The sequence below is a fragment of the Geotrypetes seraphini genome, chromosome 6 (assembly GCF_902459505.1).
Source record: "Geotrypetes seraphini chromosome 6, aGeoSer1.1, whole genome shotgun sequence".
In the NCBI taxonomy this organism is placed as follows: Eukaryota; Metazoa; Chordata; class Amphibia; order Gymnophiona; family Dermophiidae; genus Geotrypetes; species Geotrypetes seraphini.
In genome coordinates, this window is record NC_047089.1 from 15,320,875 (window position 1) to 15,346,018 (window position 25,144).

Genomic DNA, 25,144 nt, shown 5'->3' on the forward strand with positions numbered 1-25,144 from the left:
CTTGGGCAAGTCACTTAAGAACATAAGAATTGCCCTACTGGGACAGACTGAAGGTCCATCAAGCCCAGTATCCTGTTTCCAACATTGGCCAACCCAGGTACCAGGTACCTGGCTAGATCCCAAGTAGTAATACAGATTTTATGTTGCTTATCCTAGGAATAAGCAGTGGATTTCCCTAGGCCATCTCAATAATGACTTGTGGATTTCTCTTTTAGAAAAGTATCTGAACCTTTTTTAAACCCCGCTAAGCTAACTGATTTTCATCACATTCTCCAGCAATGAATTCCAGAGTTTAATTACACGTTGTGCGTAGAAAAATTTTCTCTGGTTTGTTTTAAATCTACTACTTAGTAGCTTCATCACACACCCCCTAGTCCTGGTATTTCTGGATTTTTCGTCTACCCTTTCCACTCCATCTTTTGGTAGCAGTTACTTCAGCTCACAGGGTTAGTGAGTTCCAGCCTGTACACCTTGTAGAATACTTTTTACCACCATCATGTGGTTCTGAGCACCCATCCAAAGTTCATCCCTAAAATAGTATCAGATTTCCATCTTAATCAGGCAACAGTTCCTTTGACATTTTTCCTAGAACTAATGGCCACAAAGATGAAAGTGCCGTTGGAAGAACACTTTGACTTTCTATTGAGAGTTGCTTAAAGTCTAGAGAAAGTCCACCCAACTTTTTTTTTCTTTTTTTTAATCCTAACAGGATGGGGGCTGCACATTTTTTTAATTGACTGGCAGATTGCTTTACCTTCACTGATACCCAGGCAGGTCTGACCCTAGAGTTCAAGTTCAAGTTCACTTTATTTTTGATGAATCGCCTATTTAAAACATTCTAAGCGATGTACATTTAAAAACAGATTATAAGAGAACATTCAATCATATTAGTAAAACATTAAAAAAACAAACAATAAAACACGTATTTGTTAAATAGTTAAATTAAAAATTACATTAAAAACAAACATGAAGAAGGGAGGAAAGGGGGGAAAAGTTACATATTTTCTAATGGTGAAGAGAAACAACATTTATTAGGAAAAAACATAAGGTAGGGAAGAAAAATAAAAAGAAAAAAAAAAATTATTCATTAAAAGCATCATTAAATAAAAAAGTTTTTAAGAGTTTTTTAAAAGAGCAGAGTGTCTCAACCTTTTTTAGCTCACGGCACATTAGAACTGAAATGATAAAATTGCAAAACCAACCTAAAAATTAAATTTGAGAGTTATTTATTTAAAGTTCTTTAAGCTATGGGCTCCTTTTACGCTAGGGCTTTAACGTGCGTGCTACGTTGCCGCACGCGCTAGACCTTAACGCCAGCATTGAGCTGGCGTTAGTTCTAGAAGCGTAGCGCACGGTAAGTTCCTGCGTGCGCTAAAAACGCTAGAGCACCTTAGTAAAAGGAGCCCTGTGTAGGGGTAATTGTAACAACAGTGAAATACCGATCCTAATTTTCCAGTCCGTTTTCTCTGAATATTTTTTAAAAATGTGATCCTTTTCTCTTAAGTATAGCTGTCACTCCCTACCGCACCTACTCTTCCCCCCTTCAGTCCCCACTCTCCTTCTCTTGCCGTTTCTACACATTCCGTTTTCTCTTTTCCATCGCTTTGCTCCCCTCCTACCCACTTGCTTCCTCCATCTCAACCGCTTTACACTCCTGTTGTCCAATTCCCTACTCTGTCCTCTTCATTAACCTTCCTCCCTAATTTGCTGCAGCCCTCTGTCACCCTAAACTGGAGGAAATTTTTTTTTCCACTCGGAGAATAGCTAAGCTCTGGAACGCGTTGCCAGAGGATGTGGTAAGAGCGGATAGCGTAGCTGGTTTTAAGAAAGGTTCGGGCAAGTTCCTGGAGGAAAAGTCCATAGTCTGTTATTGAGAAAGACATGGGGGAAGCCACTGCTTACCTGGATCGGTAGCATGGAATATTGCTACTCCTTGGGTTTTGGCCAAGTACTATGGATCTGGATTGGCCACCTTGAAAATGAGCTACTGGGCTTGATGGACCATTGGTCTGGCCCAGTATGGCTGTTCTTATGCTCTTACGTTTGCCAAATATAGGACAATCAAGCCATTGTGACATCACTGCTAAGGTTGGCTCTGAGGCACTGTGGAATGAGGCATTATGACATCACAATCTCAGCTCTGGAATCTTGCTCTCATTGGAGTTCCAGAATCTTTTGTTACTCTTTGGGATTCCAGAATCTTGCTATTCTTTTGGATTCTGAATGAAATGTTGCTATTCCTTGGGTTTTGGGACCTGAATTGGCCACCGTAAGAACGGGCTACTGGGCTTGATGGATGGACTATTGGTCTGACCCAATAAGGCTATTCTTATGTTCTTATGCTACTTTCTGGAATATTGCACCCTCCCCCTGTTCCCCCTAACTATTGCAATGACAATTGGCTAAGAAATGAGGGCTGTGAGTTATCTTGGAGTGTGCTCAATAACCGATAGGCATCGCTACTGAACGACAGTCAATATTTTCTCCCTCCCTGGGGCTCTGAGCACTCCTCCTACAGTCTTCCCTACCTTGACCAGCTTAAGGAGCAGGAGCTGGGTTCAGTCAACCTCTTGGTGCTCTTAGAGGATGTCTTGTTTCTTGTAACTGTATGCCAGTTTTTTTTGTAGAAACAGCATTGTTTTGATCGCTCAGAGAATCTGGTGTTGTGTTCTTTTAACCTAATCACCCTCTAGCCTGTGCTGTTGGGGGAAACAGAAGCGGGTGGAGCCCGACACAGGAGAGAGATTATTCCTTTGCTATTTCATTGCGCTTCCTGTCCCCAGAGGGCATCTGTTTTCAGGGATATAATTTGGAAGGACAGCTTCCGAAAGAGATTTTTTTTTTTTTGCTTGGCGTAGATTATGGCTTGCATGCAGAAGTTGCCGTGTTCAAGCAGAATCCCCGCAGGTTTTGCTTTCTCAAAGATGATGCACTTAGGTGGTTGCAGTTGAAGCGGGCCGTTCAGAGTGGGTTCCCTGATTGGCAGAATCTCAGAACTCATTATAGCTTGCAGATCCTATACTTCCAGACAGATCTTCTAGGACATCAGGCCGTCCGATGGTATAAATTAATTTCTGAATTTTTGAATAAAAAGCCAAAAAATAGTCTGAGACATTTGGAGTAGAGAGTGACATGGTGGTGGTTACCCGCGGCTAGCCGCAGGTAACCCGCCAAAACGGTGACCAAGAAAAATGGTCAACGCGAGTTCGGGGACGAGGCCATTCACTGCCCCGTGGAGCGGTGAATGGTAGCATGGGGCGGTGAACAAGGAGTGAACGAGCGTTCGAACCGGCAGCCCACTCTCTCCCGCCGGCCGTCCATGCATCTCCCTCCCTCCTTTTCCCTTACCTTTTCTTCTTAAAACTGGCGATTTCTATAAGGCTACGAGCTGTATTACAGCCGGAGTCTTGAAGTTGTGTCGCGTTGCCTGCTGGTAAAAGTCTCCTCTGACGCAACTTCCTGTTTCCGGTTGCATCGGAGGAGACTTCTAGCAGGCAACCCGACGCGACTTCAAGGCTCCGGCTGTAATACAGCTCGTAGCCTTATAGAAATCGCCAGTTTTAAGAAGAAAAGGTAAGGGGAAATGCACGGCTGGCCGGCGGGAGGGAGCTGCTGGACCGTGTGAAGGGTGCTGGGGGTGGGGGGATGGAGAGGAGAAGACGGGGACGGGGCGGTGAAAGAGATAGCGGGGCGGTGACGGGGCGGTGACAGGGACGGCAGAGACGGGGACGGGGCGGTGAAAGAGACAGCGGGGCGGTGACGGGGCAGTGAAGGGGACGGCAGAGACGGGGACGGGGCGGTGAAAGGGACGGGGCGGTGCAGAGGATGGTGGTCCGGGGACGGGGCGGTGACGGGGACAGGATTTTTCCCCATGTCATTCTCTAATTTGGAGCATCGAGATAAAACAGTATATTTTTGCCTCTCGATGGTCACGAATTTGGACTTGGAGGTTGAAATGTACAGCGTCAGCATCTGTGAGACAAACTTGGTTTTTGGATTTTTTGGACCCCCAGTTTGTTTACAAAAGATAGACAGTTCTAAGTCTAATAGATGCTGGCATTGTCATGTCAATATAGGGACCTTGGATCATCTGTTGTTCTATTGTCCATTGATACTTAATTTTTGGAAGTCAATTTGGGGGCAAATTAATCTTGTACTTGAGGCATCAATTCCGTTAACTTATGAAGCCATAATTTGTGGTACATCTTAAACTGTCTTTGGATCGGTATAAAAAGCCGGCTTTTCTTAATAACGACAGTTACACGTAACTGGAAGAATTACGATAGACTTAATTACACATTTTGGTGGGCAAACTTATGTTCAACTTATGAGTATGAGAGAATGAACGCTGAATGTTTAGGACATAACAATGCATTCAATAAGGTGTGGAGTCCTTTGACTACATATATAGGGTCACATTAGCTGACATGTACTTTTTCTTATTAGATTACTTCCTTGCACATCCAGGGTGGGAGGAAGGGAGGATAGTAATATTATACAGTGGTATCTTGGTTTACGAGTGTTTTGCAAAACGAGCAAAACATTTACAAAATCGGCGCCTCGGAAACCGAGATTGCCTCCCCCTGCGATCCGGCACCCCCCCCCGCTCACATAGCCCCTCCGCCGCGATTCGACATCCTCCCCGAACCCATCACACACCCGAATACATCACTTACCCCCCTATCTGGCACCCGGCACCAACACATAGGACATGCCGGTGCCTGAAGATCTGTCGTCCTTTTCGCTGGGCCTTGAGCATCTGCGCATGCTCAAGGCCTTAGTTCCTGCTGTCTCCGAGATAGAGCAGGAATTAAGGCCTTGAGCATGCGCAGATGCTCAAGGCCCAGCGAAAAGGATGACAGATCTTCAGGCACCGGCATGTCCTGTGTGTTGGTGCCGGGTGCCAGATAGGGGGTAAGTGATGTGTTCGGGTGGGTGATGGGTACGGGGAGGATGTTGTATCGCGGTGGGGGGGGTGATATGAGCGGGGGGGATTCCAGATCGCGGGGGGGATGGCAGATCACGCGGGGGGGGGGGCCTTCGTGAGTGGGGGGGAGCAATGACGGTTCTCGGGGGGGAGGGGTAGAGCAGTGCCACTGGCCTCAGGGGGGGGGAACGAATCAAGTGAGTTGCCCTTACTTTCTATGGGGAAACTCGCTTTGATATCCGAGTAATTTGGTTTACGAATTATGCTCGTAAACCAAGGTGCCACTGTATATGGTATATAGTTTATGGAAACTATAGTTATAAGTACAGTGGTACCACGGTTTACGAGTGCACCGTTTTGTGAGTGTTTTGCAAGACGAGCAAAACATTCGCAAAATTGGCACCTCGGAAACCGAGAGCACCTTGATTTGCGAGCGCCCCCCCGCGATCCGGCACACGCCCCGCCGCCATCGGGCACCCCACCCCGCCGCGACCTGAGGTCCCACAACCCACTCGAACCCTCTTCTTACTTCAGTGTAGCCTCCGCACCGGCACCGGCACCAGCATGCCCTGCACACCGGCAGGACATGCTGGTGCTGGTGCGGAGGCTACACTGAAGTAAGAAGAGGGTTCAGGTGGGTTGGGGGACCTCAGGTCACGGCAGGGGGGTGCCAGATCACGGGGGGGAGAGTGTCAGTTCGCAGGGGGGGGGGCCTTCGGGGGGAGCAATGCCGGTTCTCGTGGGGGGAGCAGCGCTGCTGGCCTCGGGGGGGGGGGGGGGTGGAGGGTGGGAACCTATCAAAGCGAGTTTCCATTATTTCCTATGGGGAAACTCGCTTTGATAAACGAGCATTTTGGATTACGAGCATGCTCCTGGAACGGATTATGCTCGCAATCCAAGGTACCACTGTATTTATTTCTAATTTTTGTATGTTAAGGGAAGGGGGGGAGAAAATGATTTGTTTTAAAATGTTTGTATGTGTAAAGTGCTTTTTCTGATTTGCTCTTGATAATTCATTGTAGTGCGCTGTTATTATTTAAAAATCAATAAAGAATTAAAAAAAAAAAAAAGATGATGCACTTTTTTGATTTCCGTGAACTTCGAGACTGTTGCATTAGGGTTTTGTATCGTTAGCCAACAGAGCGCACAAAAGGCGGATGCGATCGTAGGCATCTGTGTGCAGCATAATACGTGATGATTGTTAGGCCAGTCCAGCGAAAGCTAAAGAAAAAAAATATGGTCTTCTAAATCATGCAGCGCTCAGAAGCTGATTCTCGAAAGTCTCCATGCATTTAACCGTGGCGCTAAACCATAGTTAAGTGCACAGATTTTACCACCTGATTATTAAAACGGCTCACCGTGGGTTTTTCCGTGCTTTCTTGCAGCCTCCGATTGTACTATGCAAATGTAGTACAATGAGGTCATTAATATTAAAACTGTAGTCTTGACGAGGTCGTTAATATTAAAATGACCTGTCTGGGTGATTCTTAAAAAGGAACGCCCTCCAGCGGGGTCTGAACTGTCATAGCCTCACTTCCATGTGAGCACCTGAGAGCTGATTGGCTCAGGCACTGACGAGACAATAAAGCAGCTCAGACCTGCCACCAGCTCTGATTTCTTGAAGCCCCCTAAAAGCCTGGTAGTCTAGCGCCCCCCCTGCCATTGCCTGTCCCCACCCCCACCCCACTCCATGCGGAAGATCAGCAGGAGGGAAAGAGATTAGGACTTGTGTACCGCCTTTTTGTACTTTTGCACCCACACTTGAAGCGGTTTACATATGGGTGCTTCAAGCATTTTCCCAATCTATCTAATGTACCTGGGGGCAATGGGGGGATTATGTGACTTGCCGAGGGTCACAAGGGTGCTGAGGCTGTAGCTTTAACCACTGCCTTGAGAGCCGACCCCGGAAGGCTGGAGAATTGCAGCGGTGGTGGGGGGACAGGGAATGAGATGCCGAACCACCATGAGGAGGAGGGAAGGGAGAGCGATTCCGGACTGCCAGTGCCCCTGTCTTTCTATCTTCTGCTCATCCAGTGGTCATCTTCCTGGCAGTGATTCAGGCCGGCTGTTTCTGGCCAACTCCAGGGGCCTTCTCTACAGAGAGAAGGCCCCTGGGGGTTGGTCAGAGAGAAAGGGAAAAAGGAAAAAGAAAAGAAGTGGAGAAAAAGGCCTCAGTTCAGCTTCATCAGGCCAAAAAAACTCCACTCCTACAAAAGCTGTTTAGGCGCCAGTTTTGATCGATGAAGTGGTGAGGATGTTTGAAGAGTATGGTGGGTCTGGAATATCTGGATGTGAAGCAATGAAATGAACACCCCTGACGCAGCGATTTGATGCGAAACGGAGGGTTCCCCGTTGGGTGTAAGCACTGCCTGGCCTGGATTTGGAGGCCATTAGCAGCTAAGTTATTTTTTCTTGCTTTTGCTGTGGATGTTATGAGCTGGACTATACTGCCTTTTGTTACATTCACCCACTAATTTTCATCTGTATTAGGTGTGCCGTTTGATACCACCTGGCAGGTTACTTTAGTTGCCCTGTTTTCTTGGACTATTTTTCAGCATTTACACATAAACAGCTTTTGTAGGAGTGGAGTTTTTTTTTGGCCAGATGAAGCTGAACTGAGGCCTTTTTCTCCACTTCTTTTCTTTTTCCCTTTCTCTTTGGGGAGTGTGAATGTTGTGGGTTGTAAGTAATATAGAAACATAGAAGATGACGGCAGAAAAGGGCTACAGCCCATCAAGTCTGCCCACTCTGCTTACCCACCCCCTGTCTATGCCCTAATGACCCAATTTCCTTATCTTGACCCTCGTAGGGATCCCACATGGGTATCCCATTTCTTCTTAAAGTCTGGCATGCTGTCTGCCTCCATCACCTGCACTGGAAGCTTGTTCCAATGATCAACCACTCTCTCTGTGAAGAAATACTTTCTGGTGTCTGCAGCAGCCACTCTCTCCTCCTCTCCCTATTGGCTAAGGCTCTTAACATTTGCATCTCCTCTTCCTATAGGCTAAGGCTCTTTACACCTGCATTGTGATGTCATAGAACTTTCTGATTATAGAAACATAGAAACATGATGGCAGATAAAGGCCAAATGACCCATCATAGAAACATAGAAACATAGAAGATGACGGCAGAAAAGGGCTACAGCCCATCAAGTCTGCCCACTCTGCTTACCCACCCCCTGTCTATACCCTAATGACCCAATTTCCTTTTCTTGACCCTCGTAGGGATCCCACATGGATATCCCATTTATTCTTAAAGTCTGGCACGCTGTCTGCCTCGATCACCTGCACTGGAAGCTTGTTCCAATGATCAACCACTCTCTCTGTGAAGAAATACTTTCTGGTGTCGCCATGAAATTTTCCGCCCCTGAGTTTGAGCGGGTGCCCTCTTGTGGCCGAGGGTCCCTTGTAGTGTTGCTGGGTATGTGTATCGTTTGTCCGTGCGGGGCTTGTTTTTGAGTGAATAAGGGATATATTCGGGCCCTAATCCTTGAGTATTTATTTCTGTTGGTCAGAGAGCCCATCTGGATTGCTGCTGGGAAGAAGATCACGTGTGCAAAATGCCGGACTCGGGGAGGGCCGGTCAGAATAAGCGCTCAGACCAAAAGAAGAGGAAGATGCGTCGCAGTGTTCTTCAGTGCAAACCTCGCAGCCCAGATCTATCGGCAAAAAAATTAGGACTGCACAGGCTACCCTAAAGGACCTCGAGGGCCGCCGTTGGCTTGCAGGCCTTGCAATGAAGAACCTTGATCTAAGCCCTTGTTCCCTTTAGATCAGTTCTAAAAGATAAGCGTTATCCCTCTTTCTTGGAATTCCTCAAACCCTAATACCACCAGATCCTCCCACAAATTAAAACTATTCTTCCCCTCACTAAAAGGCATTTCCCCACACAGGAAAGCTAGGGACCTCCCTCCACTTCAAAATCACTGAGCTCTGGAACAACCTTACCTCCCCTCTTCGGAACTTGAGCTCTCTCCAAGTTTTCCGCAAACATCTGAAAACCTGGCTTTTCTCAAAAAATGTAAGTCTCCCTCCAACTTAGGAATCAAGGAAACTCTTATATCTTGGCATCCCAAGTCCTGTAAATTTTCTTCACACTTCTACCTCTAACCCTCTGTTGTAGTTCCTTCCTATTTCTCCTACTGTAAACTGCGTTGAGCTCTACGAACGTGGAGATGATGCCGTATACAAACCTAAGGATTAGATTAGATTAGATTAGATAAGCGCCAAAGATCTTTGCTTGCTTTCCGTGGCGGTTAGTTTCGTCTTCCTCCAGAATGCCTAGCTTACTTGGACTCCATGCACTAGCGGGACCACCGCCTTCATCGCTCCAATGCTTTGGAAGGCTATGCCCTTGCATTGGCGTCCTGAGACCTCGTATGTGAAAATTGACTGTCTTGAAGATCTATATTTTTGAACAGGCTTAGGAAATTTAATAATTTTATACTCCCCAATCTCTGACTAGGGGTGCAGAGATAGGTGGCATAATCCTCCCTGCCCCTCCCCCAGTTAGCCGTATCTTATGCCCCCTTTCCTGTGTAATTTGGCGTTCTTCTTTGACTAGATTATCTAACTTAATGCCATGAATTTGTAAACAGCCATGCTATCTTCTGCAAGGAAAGATACATTAAGCGTAATAAAAAAAATATATAGTCCTGGTCATTGTTGACATGAAGAGTGACTTCTTCTTGACTGCCAGTATTAGGAAAAAGCCTTCTTTTTTAAGTGAAAAACTATAAAAATTTACACAGAATGATGGCAGGCAACAGCGGTAGTCTGCCTAGAGAGGTGATCTGTGGCTGCTGTATGGAGAGAGTTGATGCTGGGGAAGGAGAGGATTTCATAATGGTTAGCAGGAGAAAGGACCATAGGGCATCGTGCATATAGCTGAGAGCTGGGGAGGGGGGGAGAAAGCTCTTTTGCCATTTGATATTTGTTGCTATGCCACAAGTACCACCATCCTGTTCAGTTGTAAAGCTTGGGAATCCTACCATTGTTGTTTTTATTCATCGATTGAGATTTTATTAACCACCTTTTCATGAAGAAATTCGCGCAAAGCAGTTTGGCTTCTGAAGCACGTGAAGTATTTCAGCAGTGGACAAGAAAGCACGGCGAGCCTAGAAACTGAGCTCTTTGGGCTAAGAATCAGGGTTCAAATCCCTCATCGACATTTCCTATGAACATAGGGAAGCCTCTCTTTCTCCTGTTTCTGCTCCTACTTGGATTGTAAGCCCTTAGGGAAGGAACTTAACTGTACCTGGTTTTGAATAATTCTGTTGGGTGCCTTGATCGTCAGTTGCAAAGGTAGGTTAAGAATCTAAATTTGGTATTGTACGATTCAAGATATTTTATTTGCGTGATAATTTGTACATATAGGGGGGGCCCATAATCCAAAAAACATATCCAAAAAGCATCCTAGGACGTCCTAATCACCAGGACGTCCAAAGACCAATAATTGGAACCATCTTTCTGTACGTCTAGTGAGGTGTTTCGGCCTCTGTACATTCAGAGCATGAGATGGGCATGGTGGAGGCATGTTATGGGCGGGCTTTGGACAGTCTCAAGGGCAGATTAGACGTAGATGTTTTGCAGCAATAATCGAACATTTTACAAGACATCCTAGACAGAATTTATACGTTTGGAACTAGATCTGTTTTAGAAGGGTCTAAGTGCCACAAAGGTAACCAGATGACCACTGCATGCATCAAGGTAAGACATCCCCACACTCCCAGCATACGTCCCACCCACAAAAATCAGAATATACACGCACATACCTGTCTCCAAAAGCATCAGCACCTGGCATAGGAAAGCCTAGTAGAGCTGCACACGGGTGTCTTAAGTAGCTTGGTGGGTGGGCTAGTGAACCATAGAGAAGAGGACCCAGGCCCATAAGCCACTCTAACCACTACATTTATGGTGGAAAATGAGAGCCCCCCCCAACCCTACTCTACTGCCATATAGGTGCCACAAGGGCTATTCAGGTTGTAGACAGGTACTATAATGTATTTTTTTTAGGGGTGGGGGCTCACCATAACCTATGCGGGAGTTCTGGTGAGATGTGTATCTGGCACCCTTTATGTGAACTTCTCTAAGGTGCCCCACTGCTCTGTTGCCATGTATGGGTGGCCAGTCCATTACAAGACTGGCCCCCCTCCCACGTCCAAATGGTCTTGTTCTGGGTGCTTGGGACTTGGATGAAATTTTAGTCGAAAATGTGGTATAAAGATAGACGTCCAGATAGAGGATGTTCAAAAAAACATTATTTCTAGACATATGGTGGTTTGCCTTTTGAAAATGGGCATTTTCTTTCTGCCGACTTTGGACATCTAGCGCCATACGTCCAAATCAGACCTAGACATACGTTTTGAAAATACCCTTCGAAGGGTCGTGGATTTGATATACAGTGTTCTCCTGGTCATTTGCGGTCAGCAGTTCGCGGTCCCAGTCATTCGCGGTATTTTCCGACCACGAATGACCGGGCAGGAGAGGACGGTTGGAGCACCGGCAAGTGAAGGGAATCACTCGCTGTATGCTCCGACCGCCTCTTCCTGTACTAAAGTCGGGCCTTACCAATCAGGAGCTGCTTTGACACGCAGCTCCTGATTGATGAGGCCTGACTTTAGTACAGGAAGAGGCGGTCGGAGCATACAGCGCGTGATTTCCTTCACTCGCTGGAGCGCCGGCTGTCCTCTCCTGTCTCCCCTGCCTAAAAAACATATTCGCAGTTGTTTGAAATTCTCAGGGGTTCCTAGAACGGAACCCCTGCGAATTTCGGGGGAGTACTGTACTGCCTTTCTGCATTGCATCCAAAGCAGTTTAAAATTTACTATATATAGGCATCTTCTCTGTACCTAGGTCGATGGAAAGTTGAATGACTTGTCCAGAAACGTAAGGAGCCCAGTTCCCCAGGACCTCAGCCAACTGTGCTAACCAAAAGGCGGTCCTCCACTTACAGACCAATTTATTAATTAAATTTATATCCTGCCTAATCCAGAGTTCTTAGCGGGTTACAATAAAAGATTCGTAATTAAAATGAAACCAAAGACGGCATGCATAAACACAAAAAAATAGAAACTGATCACAATGACGTAATCAGAGCTGCGGTATCATCATATTTGTCTCAGATTCTCATTTCTGCTGCTTAAATAACCCTTTACCGGTGGTGGTCTTTAGAATTTTAAGAGAAGCACAGAGACAAGTGGCACTGCTGCAGGGTATTAGACAGACGCGATCAGAGACCCCGTAGGTAAAGTCCTTGTTGAAATGCAAACTCTGATCTCTTTTCTGCTAAACGGGGTTGCTAAGGCAATTGACTTCACAGATCTCCTCCCTGTAGACTGTTATACAGCGTCTAGGAACTGTTCTTAATCTCTAAATGAGACGAGAGGACACCCAGAGGAACTTCCCCACAAAGACACCTTGCGTCAGTGGCCAGGGTTGCTTAGCACCCTACGGATCAAGGCTCGGTTGGAGGATTTTGCTTGGGCTCGGGCGTCCTGTCCTGTGTGAAAACTTTGCTCACTGAGGATCCTTGCCAGCGAAGAGTCGAGCGGCAGGCATGGCAGCTGATCCGTCGCTGTTGGTGCTACCCTTCGTGGAGGATGCCCAGCTCACCAAGTGCATGCGCCTGCGGGCGCAGAGCCTCCAGCAGAAGAACGAGAGGCCGCAGGACGGCGAGAAGCTGTTGCAGTCCAACGAGTATATCTATCACTTGGACTTTGCTCAGCAGAACCTTCGCTTCTTGCGGTGGAAGGTTCAGCTGAAGAAACCCGGAAAGGTGAAGATAACGGGGACGTCGCAGCACTGGACCCCCGACCTCACCAACCTCATGACCCGGCAGCTGCTGGAGCCGCCCGCGATATTCTGGAAGAAACCAGGCCAGCAGGCAGTAGAGTTCAACGAGGCGGATGCCCAGGAGTTTGGCGAAAGGATCAGCGAGCTGGCGAAAATCCGCAAGGTCATGTACTTCATGCTGACCTTCTCTGAAGGCGCTGAGCCAGCCAGCGTGAAGTGCTCCGTTAACTTCAAAGTTTGATTTCTGTCCACCTGTGCAGCATTTAATCAGGAGGGGTTTTTTTGTGTGTGGGGGGGGTTGTTTTTTTTTAAGGAGAGGAAGAGGAACTATTATATTGTGTGCTGTTATAGTAAATAGTGCCACAGAAAGCAATAGAAGTTTGTATTAGATCAGGGTAAGTTGCTTACGTAGCATTTTTTTTCACACTTATTTGCATGAGCATGCGATTTTGACTACAGTCACACTGGAGTTGTCGAAACGTCATCTGTCTCTCGCCATTTTGTGGGACAGGCGAAGGTTTGACGATTCCAGTGGGTTGATCATTTTATCGTCGCATACTGCAAGGGGGGACTGTGCAGCTTTGGAGGGAAGGGGAAGACATCTTGACTGTTAAGTGGAATACTGTCAGCAATACACCACATCATCCCCATGCTGGTTGGTCTCAACCAGCATTCAAACTAGGCTCTAGTCATCTTGATCAGACTGGATGGACCGGGAGGGGTTTTTTTTCTACCATCATTTACTGTGTTACAGTCTTCGGAGCCTTTTACCCGGGTAAATTATCCTTCATGAAACTTACACCAGGAGTGTCTTTGGGGGTTCCCAAAGTGTGTACTTTTAGCCTCAAAAAGGGTACTCACATGGATGGGGGGGGGAAGGGGTGTTAGCTAATTTGCACACAAGGACTTTTTTTTTTTGTCTTGCACAAAAAGAGGTGCGAACTCTTCAGGTATTTTTATAGCAGTGTGCCTACATAGGCAAATCCTCAAAGAGCCTACACATGCAATCTGAGTTTGAGGCAAATGGAATTCCTGAAATGGCTACCAAGAACATACTGTTGCCTTATACCAGTGGTTCTCAACCCTGTCCTGGGGACCCCCCCAGCCGGTCGGGTTTTTAAGATATCCCTAATGAATATGCAGGAGAGAGATTTGCATACCTGTCATTTCCATTATATGTAAATCTCTCTTGTGCATATTCATTAGGGATATCTTAAAAACCTGACTGGCTGGGGGGTCCCCAGGACAGGGTTGAGAACCAGTGCCTTAAACCATTCCATTTGTCTCAAACAAAACATATGGTTCCATAGGTTGAACGTTGAACGTCAGTTCCTCCCACCCAAGCAGATTATTTTCTACAAACAGAAGTTTCCAATTTGGGCTTCATCCGGTTGACAAGTGAGGGAGCCCCTTACACACCTGTAAACAATATGAGATGATGTGCAATTGCATTTCTGTCAGTGGGGAGGACAGTAAATGATTGTGTAGTGTGTCTTGTAAGGTTATTTTGCCAGGCAGTTCTTGGCTTTGAAAGTGTAATGTGTCCACCCTCTTCGCTGTGTAAAGCGCTGAGAGACGAGCAGGGAGAGACGGTGAGCTGCATGGCACAAGGAAGAGCGGTTTCTGCTGCTGTGTTCGATTTATAGCAGTTTGCATATCAAAGATATATTTCAGAATAGCTCCGTTGTGCAAAAACAAGGTATTCTTTTAAACAGAGATTATTGAGAGGTTCTTTAAGACAAATGTTTTAACTCCAAAGCATATTATAAAAAAAGAAAGGAAATCTGCCATGATAGCAAATATCCAATTAATGGGATCATCTAATGGCAGCACTAATGCTATTATCATATGTGTTTATTGCATTTGGCCCTGCAGTAGATAAAACATGCTCTAACAGCATTAGCACGTTAACTGTTAGTAAAAGATCCCCTTGATCAATGCTACACAGAAGAAGGCGGTAGGTTATTTGAAAAATGATAGATACAGGTGATCTATTTGGCCAAGAAGAGCTAGAATGTGCTATATGTTCTCTATACACATATACCCTACAATGTGATATTGTATTTATGAAATGACCATGTATAATAAAATACATAATGATGATGACTGAAGTAAAATCAATTTATAAACTCCAAATAAAACTTCACTAAAACTCCTATGTGCATAAAAAACAAGGTTATCTTCATACTTCAACAATATTTCTTATTGAATTATATCAATGTTTTATTATTTAATTATAATAGGAAGAAAAGCCTTTGAGCCTGTCAGGTGAAATTGGCTAAAAAATAAAAATAAGCCTTCTGAAAATATTTTTATGTGCCTAAAACAATGTCCAAAATATTACTTAACTTTTTCAGTGTCCAGACAGCTCTGTGAGTCCACATAGCTTTCTCGGTCTGCCCCAACAATGGCAGGATGAATTTTTAAAGACATGTTTTCACACATGGTTGAGGTTCGTTGTTTCCCCTGAGGCTGTGGTATTTTTACTGTGAAATACTGGCCATTGTCAGGGCAGGGAAACCTCAAACTAGACAGTCTTGGGAGTTCTCATCAACAAGTCGATGAAGCTGTCCACGCAATGTGCGGTGGCGGCGGCAAAAAGGGCAAACAGAATGCTAGGAATGATAAAGAAGGGGATCACGAACAGAATAGAGAAAGTTTTCTTGGTGCGCCCTCACCTGGAGTACTGCATCCAGCATTGGTCGCCGTACAAGAAGAAGGGCACGGTACTACTCGAAAGGGTCCCGAGTAGAGTGACTAAGATGGTTAAGGGGCTGGAGGAGTTGCCGTCCAGCGAAAAATTAGAGAAACTGGGCCTCTTCTCCCTCGAACAGAGGAGATTGAGAAGGGACATGATCGAAACATTCAAGGTACTGAAGGAGATAGACTTAGTAGATAAGGACAGGTTGTTCATCTTCTCCAAGGCAGAGAGAATGAGAGGGCACTCTCTAAAGTTAAACAGGGACAGATTCCGTACAAATGTGAGGAAGTTCTTCTTCACCCAGAGAGTGGATGCTCTTCCGGAGTCTGTCGTAGGGGAAAACACACTCCAGGGATTCAAGACAAAGTTAGACAAGTTCCTGCTGAACCAGAATGCACACAGGTAGGGCTAGTCTCAGTTAGGGCGACGGTCTTTGACCAGAGGGCCGCCGCGTGAGCGGACTGCTGGGCACGATGGACCACTGGTCTGACCCAGCAGTGGCAAGTCTTATGTTCTTGTATTCTTATGTTAAGTCTACTAACTAGATCCAACGTGAAAAGAAGACAAGTATACCACATAAAAAAGTAGCTTTAATCGGTGCTCCCAGGAATTAGTGGCCAACGTGACCATCAAGGGCATATAACCAGCTGGTGACTTGCAATAGCTTCCACCGGTGCTGAAGGAAATGACCCTGGGTGTTTTACAACTGGATTGTCAGCCTAGTTGGTGAAACGCGGCCATGTCGGGCACCAGTTCCTGGGAGCACTGATGCTTCACTTCCTATAATATGCTTCTCATCATCTTTCCATATTGTCAGGACAGACCAAGAAAGCTGGGATGCTGTTTTATATACAAAAAATATTTTCAGGAGGATTTTTAGCCAATGATGGAATTTCACCTGAGCACAAATATTGTTGAAGTACAAAAGACAACCTTGTTTTCATCTTCAGTGAAGTTATATAGATATAGATATATATTTTATAATAAACACATATATTTCATTCATTTCTCTTTAACTTGGCTTTCATCATCTCCACTGAAAATTGTATGGATGGTTAATTTAATGTTGCTTTACTGGCCCTTGATGCACCTGGCTGTGTTGAATATTATCCAGTCCTTTCCTTTGAAGTGAAAGTCTTCATGTTTGCCACACAGTGGCGCTAGCTTAGCGCTCACTCATGACCTACCCACAGAGGGAGCTGCTGACATCTGAAGGAGGGACCCGTGTGGACTTTATGCTGGCCCGATGAAAGGTATCGCAGCTTAGAAAGGATCTCGTTACTACTGGTGGTTGACGTATGGAAGAATGTGATGGTCTGAGCGCCATGGCAAAGAAGTTTCTACTGTCACTGTGTGGCAGAGTCTTCAACTTGACTTTTCATTAATCCATCAAATCGTTCCAGGTCTCTTTTTCTGTTGAACCCAAATGAAGGGGTTGTATGAAGAAAATGCCAAGAGATTTCCCACAATCCATTGTTTCTAAATGCGTTAAGTGTATGTTGTAAGCATTCTATAGGAATATACATACTATTATTTTATATAGTGTGCAAATCACTGTTGCATGTGTTTCTCGCAGCATGCTTATTCAACCTACATTTGTGCTTTATAATAAATAATAATGTGAACTGCAGCACTGTGTCCTGTCTTTAGACAGTATCCTGTCTTTTATTTTTAAAATTTACTCTCCTCATTATTAAAGAGAAGACATGTAAACTGCAGAGTGCATTCTGGGAGTTTTGACTGATACCGCAAATGGAGCCGACTAGGGGGAAAGGCAGCCATTTTCAGCCTTTTGCTTTCTTTGGGCCGTCCTATCACACACCACCTTGTGTTTAAAAACCAGTCCTGGAAAGCGGATGAATCTGTGGGAATGCTGTGGTCATTTCTGGCAGTGGGCGTGATCACCTTCATTGACCTTCGCTGGGATGGGATGGGATTTAGAGTTTAGGGTTCATCCTTACTTCTCAGAGTGATCGAAAGGAAAATGTAGACCAGATGTCCCAAAACTATAGTCTGCACGGCTAAAATTTATTTAATTTATTTATTTTGATTTCTATCCCATTGTCTCCAAAGAACTCTGAACGGGTTACAGGTTAAACATACATACTATACTAGTCTTTAAGCCCGTTACATTAATGGGTGCTAGAAAAGATGTGTGTGTTTGTCTTTCTTTCTCTTTCTCCTTGGCCGCTGTCTGTCTGTCTGTCATTTTTTCTTTGTCTCTCTCTCTCCTTGGACGCTATCTGTCTGTCTGTCTGTCTGTCTTCCTTTCCTTTCCCAGAGCAAAGCATGATTGCTGTCTGCCCCTCAGCACACCCCTCCCCCCAAAGCAGTCCCCTTTCCCTCTCCCCCTGGCCCCTGTTGTGCCATGCCTGCCTGCTACGTGGCCCCCTTCTGTTCCCCCCTCCCAGAGCAAAGCATGATTGCTGACTGCCCTCCCAGCACACCCCTCCCCCCAATGCAGCACCCTTTCCCTCTCCCCCTCCCCCTGGCCCCCTGCCTGCCTGTATTGCTCCCTCTTCTGACCCACCGGCACAAACCACCGCTGATGGACTTCAAGAGAAAATGGGATAAGCATGTGGGATCACTTCAGGGAAGAATTTAGGGGGTGGGTCATTAGAGTGGGCAAACTTGTTGGGCCGTGGCCCTTCTCTGCCGTCATCTTCTATGTTTCTATGTTACCCTTGATTGGTGGCATGGAATGTTGCTGCCACTTGGATATAGGACAGTCAAGCCATTGTGATATCACTGCTGAGGTTGGCTCTGAGGCAATGTGGTTAGAGGCATTATGACATCACAATCTCAGCTCTGGAATGTTGTTACTCCTTGGGTTTTGGCCAGGTACTTGGGACCTGGATTGGCCACCGTGAGAACAGGCTACTGGGCTTGATGGACCATTGGTCTGACCCAGTAAGGCTGCTCTTATGTTCTTACATGTGCCAAGTATAAGACAATGGAGCCATTGTGACATCACTGATGAGGTTGGCTCTGAGGCACTGTGGACTGAGGCATTATGACATCACAAACTCAGCTCTGGAATGTTGCTCTCATTGGGGTTCCGGAATCTTGCTATTCTTTGAGATGCTGGAATGTTGCTACTCCTTGGGTTTTGGCCAGGTACTAGTGACCTGGATTGGCCACCATGAGAACGGGCTACTGGGCTTGATTGACCATTGGTCTGACCCAGTAAGGCTATTCTTATGTTTTATAAATGTTAGCGCCAGCATCCTGGTTAAGCTGGAGTCCATCCTTTCGGAATATGCTCCCCCTTTCCCAGAGAGGTGACTGGTCCAGCACATTTTATCTTGTCAACCTTGATATTCTTTAAAATCTGTTGGATCATATTGGAATTAGCAGTAAAATGCATGAATGGTTGAGGTTTTCTGGTGAATCAGTCTTTTCAAGTGAAATCACAGGGGGTAATTTTTACTCTGTGGGTGCCCTCTTGTTAGGTACCTCGAGGATCTCCATTGCCCCAATTCTTTTTAACTTATTCATGGCACCTTTTGGTAGAAAACTGCATAAACCAAGTTAAACTCCACTTATATAGCTTTTTTGTGGTTACACATTCAAAGCAGTTTACATATATATAGGCACTCATTTTGTACAGTACTTACAAATATATTTATAAGATCAAACAAGGATTAGATGCCCTGGAGGCTTGGGCTCTGCAATGTGGAGACAAAACAGCATTTCTTAAAAAGTTCCTTGTTTAACCCTGGCCCACGACATGAATTGAGACTAGATAATCTAATATAATAAAGCCCTAAGCGAGCATGTGCACTCCCACCTGCGTGCTCCCATTTTCCGTGAGCTGTAGGGACCTGCAGGTAGGAGTGCGCATGCACGCGGCGCCTGTCGGACGCGGCGGCTCTTGCAGTCTGAAGGATGTGAACTGGCCAGGGCGACGTCAGCGAGGGCCAAATTGCTGCCTCCCAGGCTTCTCCTCCTGCTCTGGCTGGGCCCACGTAAAAAAACAAACAAACCCCAGAGCTCGCTTCGGGTCCGGCAAGGGCTGCGGGTCCTGAAACCTTCCGATTCAAGCAGCGTCTGCAGCACTCTACACACGCTGCTTCGGGGCCTTCTACCGAAGGCTCCGAAGCAGCAGTGTGTAGAGTGCTGCAGACGCTGCTGGAATCGGTAGGTTAGTCAGGACCGCGGGAAGGGAAGGGGGGGCAGTAAGGGACTAAGGGAGCCGGCCAGACTGCGGGAAGGGAAAGGGGGGGTAGGGGAAATGCTGCTGCTGCACAGGGAAGTGGTGTGGGGGGGAGGGAAATGGAGGGGGAGGGAATGCTGCTGTGGCTGCTGCACAGGGAAGTGTTGGGAGAGAAATGCTGCTGCATAGGAGGCAGGGAGAGAGACAGATAGAAAGAAAAGAAGAAAGACACAGGGGCAGGGAGAGACACAGAAAGACAGACAGACAAAGGGGGCCAGGGAGCGAGACAGACAGCGGGAGGGAGAGAGAGACAGAAATAAAGACACACAGACATATATTCTAGCACCCGTTAATGTAACTGGCTAAAATACTAGTGTAACATATCCTCTTGAACCGCAATAGAAAATTTTAGGGGTTACTGTGGATAAGCATTTCACTTTTGAACCACAAGCTCAGCCAGTTGTCGCTAAGCTATATTTAGAGTGATGTGAAAACTTCAGAGAATTAAATCCTATTTTGAAGTTTCTTTTTTTTTTTGCCTGTTGATCCAAACTTTAGTGTACAGTAAATGTAATATATGCCAATCTTGTTCAGTGTGTTGGAAGGGGGGACCTTTCTGCTGCTCTCCCTGCCGGTTGATCAGCTGAGCCTGTGGCTTAGTTGATCGGGGCAGGGAGAGCAGCTGTGACAGGAGGGAGGAGCTGTGTCACTGTTCCTCCTGTTCTTGACCGGCAATTTTCTGCACATATACAGTAGTATGTATATAATTTGCATGCTATTATGCCAGGAGTGTCAAAGTCCCTCCTTGAGGGCCTCAATCCAGTCAGGTTTTCAGGATTTCCCCAATGAATATGCATGAGATCTATTTGCATGCACTGCTTTTCATTGGATGCTAATAGACCTCATGCATATTCATTGGGGAAATCCCAAAAACCCAACTGGATTGCGGCTCTCAAGGAGGGACTTTGACATCCCTGTATTATGCCGAGAATCGCCCATAAAATGAAAAGTCGCTCCCCCTACGAGCAATTGTCAGGAATCGGTTTTCAAGAAACTTCAGACTGCGTTAAACCTTGCAGCCCATTTGATTTTCAAGGCCCCTGAATTTGGACGAGCATCACCATTGCTAGCTAAAGTACCCTGGTTGTGTGAAGCAAGATCTGTTTATAAACTATGCTCTTTCATGGCTGCCCCATATGGCTGGAATAAACTACTGCTGAAAGGCTGGAGAAGCTGGGGCTCTTTACCCTGGAGAAGCGGAGACTTAGAGGGAACATGATAGAGACACATAAAATCATGAAAGGCATAGAGAAGGTGGAGAAGGACAGATTCTTCAGACTAACAGGGCCAACAAAAACAAGAGGGCATTTGGAAAAACTGAGGGGAGACAGATTCAAGACAAATGCTAGGAAGTTCTTCACTCAGAGGGTGGTGGACACCTGGAATGCGCTCCCAGTGGAGGTGATAGGGCAGAGTACAATATTGGGCTTCAAAAAGGGATTGGATGACTTCCTGAAGGAGAAGGGGATTGAAGGGTACAGATAGAGGGTAACTATACAGGTACTAATGAATAGGGAATAAAGATTTTAGGTAAGGACTTACAGGTCACGAACCTGGGGGGCCGCCGTGGGAGCGGACTTCTGGGCACGATGGACCCCTGGTCTGACTCGGCAGAGGCAAAGCTTATGTTCCTGGGTCTGTCTCTTTTCTTATTCATAAGTAAGCTGAAAACCCATCTCTTTGAGACAACCTTCCACTCTGCTATACTAGAGAGATTTAAAGGCACCCCAAAAAGCTTTCTCTATATAGACGCTTTTGATAAATAACAAGATCAAATTGACAGATTAACTCTGTTTATCACAATCATTGTCCTGCCACGTTTAAATACAGTCGTATTTTAGGCTTCCCTAATGTTTTTCCATCTATGTTTGTTTCCTTGATAAATTGTAGTTCCACCCTTTATCCCCTCTCTCAAGTTTGTTATGGTTAATGTCTGTCGTTTATATGTTCCAAGATGCCTATTTTTATGTTGTTAATCGCTTAGAAACTTTTTATAAGCATTTTTATAAAACTTGTAATGAAACATTGAACTCGTAACTCTTCTCCCCTCTGCTCACTACCCTATCCAGCGGTTTAAGCATCCTTTCTGACTGTAAGCCCTACCCTCGCATCCTGTTTGTTTGGCTTGATTGTTTAGACTGTAAGCTCACTTGAGCAGGGGCTGGCTCCTTTGTGACTCTGTGCAGCGCTGAGAACGTCTGATAGCACTATAGAAATAATTAATAGTAGTAATAGATATTGCATGGTATGGCTCATAGATATGATTTCAGTGCTCTGCCTTTCTTTAAGGAATAATGATATGTCTGCTAGACGTCATTGGAGGATAAATTATCCACTAGTTAAGCCTGTGGTTTACAAAACGAGCTTAACTAAGCAATTTTCTTATCCGGCTTCAGTTTCAAGTTTAATAAAATTTTGATTTGATCGCAAAATCTTACTTCAATGCGATTTACAAAAACTATTAAACGTTGGGGGTAACATAATAAGAATAACAGACAATTGATTCACACAACTATATACCAGCCAAACACAAGGAAAAAATAAAATGGATTAAATACAATTTATAAAGTAAATCAAACAGGGTAGGGTATTGAAACAGAAGGATGGGTAAAAGATTACCGGTGTCAGGTCAAAATCGCGGAAGACAAAGGCACGCGCCGACAGCGTGGAGGCACGCGCCAAAGAAAATAACTGTTTTTAGGGGCTCTGACGGGGGTGTGGGGGGAGGAAACCCCCCCCACTTTACTTTATACAGATCGCGCCACGTTGTGGGGGGGTTTGAGGGGTTGTAACCCCCCACATTTTACTGAAAACTTCACTTTTTCCCTAAAAACAGGGAAAAAGTTAAGTTTACAGTATAATGAGGGGGGCTACAACCCCCCCAAACCACCCACAACGCCGCCGCAATCTGTATTAAATAAAGTGGGGGGGCTCCCCAACAAAACCCCCTGTCGGAGCCCCTAAAAACTGTCATTTTCTTCAGCGCGCGCCTTTGTCTTCCGCGGTATTGTCTATGAACCAAGATTACCTGCTCAATTCTACTTATAGCTCTTTCTATTACTTTAAAAAAAGGCTTGGGGATATAAAAAAATGCATGTAACTTAGTTAAAAGCTTCCTTAAAAAGCCAACTTTTTAGTAAGTTTTTAAATTTACCAAGCAATTTTTCATCCCTTATATTAGCTGGAAGGGAATTCCAGATTTGAGGGACTGTGACAGAAAAGATCGTGTCTCTCCTAGAGTAGATGACTCTTAGTGAAGGGCTTAGGAGGAGTGATTTCTCTTCTGATCTTAAAGATCTTATAGGAGTATAGGGAATTAAAAGTTTTTCTAAGAACGCAGGGGCTTTGCCAGTTGCCAGGGGAAAAGAGATGTATGCTATACAGCAGGAGTAGGGAACTCCGGTCCTTGAGGGCCGTATTCCATTCAGGTTTTCAGGATTTCCCCGGTGAATATGCATTGAAAGCAGTGCATGCAAATAGATCTCATGCATATTCATTGGGGAAATCCTGAAAACCCGACTGGAATACGGCTCTCGAGGACCGGAGTTCCCTACCCCTGCTATACAGTATAGCAAATTTTGAAAGCTGTTAAAAAACACATCTATTCCAGAAATATATAATAAACAGTGTTTAGTAATTACAAGGGAAATAGCTTAAAAATCAGTAATTCACATAGTATTGCCCTGCCCTGTTCTTTTGATTTGTAAACTCTGCTGAACTAGTGATAGTTAGTGCAGGGTAGAAGTGAATAATGTAACGTTATAAGTGTGTGTGAATCAGAGTATATGGAAAAATTTCGGGTGGCTAGTTAAGAAAAAAAAACCTAAGTATTTCCTATCTTTCATTGGGTAGCTAGAAACAAAAATAGAGACAAGGAAAAAAAAAAGACACACTAAAGAGAAGTACACACACAGAGGGAGATGTAGAATTTGCCCTTTTTTTTTTCTTTAAAATCTTTATTTATTTTTAAACTTATAATAAATGTGATAACATATCCATACAAATAACCATAAATATATCACTTAATAATCAACAATGATACATAAATATTCTCTTATCTCCCCCCCTCCCTACCCTTATCTATCATATAATCAATACTTATACAACATGTAACAATAAAAATACCCTCCCTCCCACCCCATAATTGAACTTGTAAAGTCAAGGGAAACAAGATTTTTCTAATCATTACAATACTTTGTTAATGGCTCCCAAATATCTTGAAATTTCTTGAAACAACCCTGTTGTATTTCAATAAGTCTCTCCATTTTATAAATATGACATAAGGAGTTCCACCAAAAATTATAATTTAATCTATTCCAATTTTTCCAATTCTATGTAATTTGTTGAATGGCAACCCCAGTCATTATAAGTAATAATTTGTTATTATTTGTAGATATCTGACTTTTTGCTCTCATTGCCATACCAAACAGCACAGTATCATATGATAATGCCACAGGGTTATCTAATAAACAGTTAATTTGGTCCCAAATTGATTTCCAAAAATTCATAATGAATGGACAATAGAATAATAAATGACCTAAAGTCCCTGCAAATTAACTGTTTATTAAATAACCCTGTGGCATTATCATATGATACTGTGCTGTTTGGTATGGCAATGAGAGCAAAAAGTCAGATATCTACAAAAAAAAAGAATTTGCCCTTTTGAGCTGGGGAGCAGGTGCCAAAGAGAATAAAGAAGGCAGAAGAGGGATGACATCTACCTGGACAATGGTCTCTGGAAGATCGCCTCCTGGTGGCCAATGTATAAAATAGCACCTGGGAAGAAATAAGTGACTGAATATTAAAATTTGAGGGTTGCACCCTCATATAAAGAAAAACATACGAGAAGGGGGGAGAATCGGGTAAACTTGCCTGATTTAGAGGCTCATTTTCAAAGCACCACAGAAACCTGGGTCTAAGTGCTTTGAAAATGATCCCCTCAGTGTCCTAAATCTGAGTAGTGGAACCTGAAAAACGAAAGGGTGAAAAGAAAATCAAAAGTATCGAGTGTCGTAGCTGAGTTGAGCTAATTGAGTAATTCGGTAGAAATGATCGAAATGAGTGGAATACTTATCCGACTATGAGGTTTTATAAGAGTTGGATTCTGAGAGTTGGTGTTGCGTAGAAGCAAAATTGGAGTTCTGTTTCAAACACCTAATCATTGCATCGACTATGCCCACCTAATTACAACTTTAATACTTTTATTGTAATACTTAACGAGAACCTTTCTTTGGCAGTTTCCTGGCCAGTGTTAAGTTTAATTGGGGAAAACAGCCATGATGACGATGACGGTGGCGAAGTGAGGAAGGTTGGTGCCATGTGCGGTGCCCCTCCCGCTTCCACTTCCCTGCACCCCTCTCCAAACTCTTCCCCACAGCTTGTGTGCCCCACCTGCCTCCTCTCTCGGCGGCGTGTGTTGAGTCACCGTTTCTGTCCTCTCATGGGTGGATTGTGGGTGCTTTGGGGGCGGGGACTGTCTCTTGTGTGTTTGATGTGCAGCACTTCGT

At 44.9% G+C, this 25,144-nt stretch overlaps 2 protein-coding genes across 2 annotated transcripts in view; both read left to right on the forward strand.

The window, feature by feature from the left end:
* The window catches only part of CAPN5 (calpain 5), a 190,939-nt gene that overhangs the window by 111,078 nt on the left and 54,717 nt on the right, over nucleotides 1-25,144 (forward strand). The gene's annotated exons all lie outside the window — the stretch shown is intronic.
* OMP (olfactory marker protein) lies at nucleotides 12,485-12,961 on the forward strand. The gene has a single exon (XM_033947607.1). It carries the CDS (start codon nucleotides 12,485-12,487, stop codon nucleotides 12,959-12,961), a length of 477 nt encoding a protein of 158 aa, XP_033803498.1.